The following is a 4413-nucleotide window of genomic DNA, read 5'->3' as shown; positions in this document are numbered from 1 at the left end:
ATACTAAAGGAGAGAGAGAATTACAAATGGTGAAGTTGGTCAGTCCGCTGTCGCAAATCCGTAAGACAACCGTAAGCTCGCAATAAAAGAATAAAACGAGTAAACGTAGAAAAACGACAGTTCCATTGCAAAGATGCCACCTACTGGATTGTCAACTTATAAGCAGTCTCCTTTGGTCTTTTCTTGGTGGTATCAAAGCAATGTCCTCTCGACAACCCCATGACCCCTGCTTCTCACTTCACTGCCATAAGTTAATCTACATTAATTGCATAAATTAACATCCATAATAATAATGAATTTAATTGCGGGAAAGATGAGGATTACAGAGACCAGATGCTTCTCCATCACCTGTGTGAACGCTATACTCATCTCGACTCCCGCCACTGCTACAAAACCCATTACAGAAGAAAACGAAGTAACAAAGAATAGCTCTAAAACCATTAACCCAACTCTAATTCACCGGAAAAAGAAAAGAAAACTTTAGAGCCATTACGAATTCTTCTTCCTCCTCTCAATCCTCTAATCTTCATCCACACACCCTCGAGAGGCAAATCAGGAAGATCACCAAGAAGACCAAGCACGACAGCCCGATCGCCACCCCAAGAACAAGCTTGCTCGGCCCATGGTGACCTCCGCTTCTCTTCTTTGCATCCCCATTGTCATCATCTTCGCCATCGTCGTCGGAGTAGTCGGAGTCCGACTTAGAGGACTTGTCGGGTGGCGGCGACACCGGCAGCCCGTATTTGTCGCAGGGTGCGATCCCGAGCTTCATCTTAGAAGAAAGCAGTGTGTGATTGTAGCAGAGATCGCTGTTGCCGCGCACTTTGAGGACCTCCAGCTTTTTAATGGAGGTGGTATTGAAGGGGATCACTCCCTGGAAGTTGTTGTTCTCCAAATTTAGGAACTTTAGCTCCTTCATCTCTGACAGGAACCTCGGGATGCTGCCATTGAACTGGTTCGAGCTCAGATCGAGATGGGTGAGATTCGAAAGCTGGGAAATGGAGGTCGGGATCGGGCCGGAGAGCGAGTTCTGCGAAAAAGAAGCGTTTTTGAGGAAGACGAGGTCGCCGATCGAGTCGGGGAGGGTTCCGGCGAGACCGTTGGAGCTGAGATTGAGGGTCTCGAGGTAGCCGAGGACGGAAATGGAGCTGGGGATGGGGCCTTTGAGGGTGTTGGAGGAGAGATCGAGGTGGACGAGGTCGACATTGTGCCAGTGGTGGGGGAGGCCACCGGAGAGGTTGGCGCGGGAGATGGTGAGGGAGCGGAGGTGGTGCATCTGGGAAAGGACGACGGCGGGGCTGGAGGTGGAGATGGGGACGTCGACGACGGCGAGGTCGGTGAGGTTGACGAGGCGGGAGAGCCACACGCCGGTGAGGCGGCGGAGGGAGGAGACGCAGGAGAAGGAGCGGAGGGAGGAGGCGAAGGGGGTGGGCAGACGGCGTGGGGCGGGGATGGGGCAGTGGAGGAGGGAGAGAGAGCGAAGGGTGGAGAGGGCGCTGAGGGCGGTGGAGGAGAGGTCGACGTCGGGGGAGCAGTTGGCGAGCCGGAGGGAGACGAGGTGGCGGAACGGGGCGGCGTTGTCGCAGGCGGTGGCGTTGTCGTGTGGGGAGGGGAGGGCGCAGGGGTCCCGGGTGGTGGAGAGGCCGATCGACTGGAGGGCCGTCAGCTGCCGAGGGTCCAGGGTCGACCGCCCGCCGCGGGCGACCGGAGGGGCGGGGCCCCGGGCGACCGGAGGGGCGGTTCCCCGGGCGGCCGGCGCGGGTTTCGGGCTGGGCGAGGGGGAGTGGGCGGCGTCGCCGCCGGTCCAGATGTGGGATAATAGAAGGGGTATCAAGATGACAGCAAAAGGTGGGACTTTGAGATCCATGACTCACTCTCTCTTTGCCTTCTGAGAGAGAGATTCTCTTCAGGTGAGAGCGGAGGGTAGCGAGTGGGAACAAAGAACAGTGTAAAGAGAGGGAGGGGGGAGAGAGAGAGAGGGAGGGAGAAGGGATTATTATTCTTGGAGTACGTGAAGGACCCAGCGTCGTTACGTTACTGTTCGGGATTTTTAGCAAGGACAAGGGAAACGAAAGATGGCCGTCTGATTAAAGCTGGCTTGGGCCGTTGCTAGGTGGCCGGTGGATTACAGCCGTCTGGTTGATAAAGGTGATGGAGGGTGTCGGTTTGGGGCTTGCGCGGGCTGGGTGCATTTATGGATTGAGATACAAAAAAGGTGGTACCAGCGGGGGAGAAATGGGCGGTAGGAGGGATGGACACGAGGGGTTTAATTTGAGGAACGTTTAATTAATAAAATAATTATTGAAGGATTTGAAATGATAGCGGAGCATGTTGATGTTGTTGAGGTTAATCTGAGGAGATTCACTGCACTTTTGTCTTGATGGTTATGTCGGCACGCCACTGTTTGATATGCCGCCGATCTGGTTTAGGTTCGGATTGTATCTTTTATGCAAAATAATGTTTGATCTTTCTTTTTCATGGTGTTGGTCATTAGGTCGTATCTTTTACGACTCTCAAAGCATTTCAAATATTTTTATTTATTTGTCTATATAAATTTTATATAACGGTGGATTCATGCGAAGGAAGAGGAATGGTTCATCTCGTTTTGTTGTAGTTTGGAGCTCATCTAGGAAAAGAATAGGTTTTCTTTCTGGTGGTTCAGATTGTTGGATAATGCCGACTATATGACAAGGGGGTGCTACTTTACGGTCAAGGGATCAAGTCTGGACATGAGCCAGGCAGTGGCGTTTGCTTTCTAGTTCATGAAAACGTCCAACATAGTGGATAGACTATGCTATCATGAATTTTTGTTGGACTACTTTGAAAATTTGAAAAATATTTGTATAAAGGGTTTGATATATGGATCGGAAATGCAGTAATATCTTTTTCAGTTTTTCATTTGATGTATATTTTCTAGGCTGTAGATGTCAAAGACAAGATCAATTAATAGTATGACAAGGTTGACAAGAATGTCCCCCTCAAATCATGTGTTGGTTGTTAGCTTACTTGGCTATTTTAGCTTATATTTGGATGCTCAATAACTGACAAGATTTATCTATTCGTAACTATCTTTATATCTATTGGTAATTATCTTTAAATCAATTAATCACGTGTTAGAGTGATCCACTGTCTGGTTAATATTACCGACATTAGTGGCTGTGGAAAAAGTCGATAGGGTGAAAAGGAGAATGTAAAGCTCAGTGGGTTGATTTTATTTCACCTTCTCTCATCAAATAAATTTAAGTAGCTTAAGTAGCTTTTGAAGGTTTTGACGGGGTAATTTTATCTATAACCTTTTGGTGCTTGTTAAATTGATAACCTGAATTTAGCTAGCTTTATCCGGCGACCAAAATAGATCTTGAAAGCCTGTTCCGATTTTGAGCAATTAGATCGGGCCGATCAAAATACTTGAAGATTGAAATCTACTATTACAAATATAGAAGGCAAGTGAAATGTTAGCTAGCTCCAGTGATATTTAAATTGAGAGAGGGGCAAAAAAAAAAAAAAAGAAAAGAAAAAGATTTCCCCCTATTATAAATCATGATGGGACTTGGTAAAGTAAGCAACAAATCATTTTCTTTGAAAAGAAATGTGTCATTCCACATATTTCGTTTATGATTTACTTTCATGAATGGTACAAGCATCACTGTGTCAATCACAAGGAGCACCCATGTCAACCTAATAGTGCAGTGATTAATTAGATATCGTCATCCCCGCTCTCTTGCTTCGCTGCTTCATTTAATAAAGGTGGAAAAATAGTACGATTCATTCATATATACTAACAAGAGGATGGAGGTCCACCATAAAACAAAGGTAGTGATAGGTGGACACACGAAGACCCTCCGGCTAATAATATTAACTAGGAGGCAAGGACCACTCTAAGGTACATTTCCAATACCACTATTTTTTTTTTTTGGTGAAACAAGTAAATCTTTTTTTTTTTTTTTTGATTGATAGGTTCAATAAAAGTAAAAGATCCACTTATTTATGGAGATCTACTAGATGCATGTGGTTCATTTATGTATCCATTTATTCATTTCTTTGGTGCACTCTTCCACTTCTTTGTCCAATGTGTTGTTGATTTTTTCTCATGAATCATTTGCTTATTTTGCTTTTCCTTTTAGGAATAGCCGAATGGAACATGCTGCTACCCTGTGATCAATAATCAGGGGCGGCTCAATATCTTTGGAGGCCTAAAGCTAAAACGAAGACGGAGCCAGGGAGAGGCTTCTTCCGGGCTCCGACTTTCGAGAAACGAAGGCGGACCGGCGGGCCGCCGGCCGGCGAACAACCGGAGCGGAGGGAGAGTGTCGAAAAATAAAAAAAAAATGAAAAAACTTACCGGTGGAGGTCGGGGGTGGATCGGGACACCGGATGCGGAGGCTGGAGGGGGGTGTCGAAAAACAAAAAAAA

General features: G+C 46.8%; 1 protein-coding gene across 1 annotated transcript; it reads right to left on the bottom strand.

Moving 5' to 3' along the window:
• Positions 1-274: 274 nt before the first annotated feature.
• On the bottom strand, positions 275-1991 carry LOC105047492 (receptor-like protein 51). Its single transcript, XM_010926430.4, has one exon. It carries the CDS (start codon positions 1865-1867, stop codon positions 527-529), a length of 1341 nt encoding a protein of 446 aa, XP_010924732.2. The 5' UTR covers positions 1868-1991; the 3' UTR covers positions 275-526.
• Positions 1992-4413: the final 2422 nt, after the last annotated feature.

Source organism: Elaeis guineensis, chromosome 6 (assembly GCF_000442705.2).
Source record: "Elaeis guineensis isolate ETL-2024a chromosome 6, EG11, whole genome shotgun sequence".
Taxonomy (NCBI): Eukaryota; Viridiplantae; Streptophyta; class Magnoliopsida; order Arecales; family Arecaceae; genus Elaeis; species Elaeis guineensis.
Note: the sequence above shows the minus strand (reverse complement) of the source record. Positions and strands in the feature narration are given on the sequence as shown.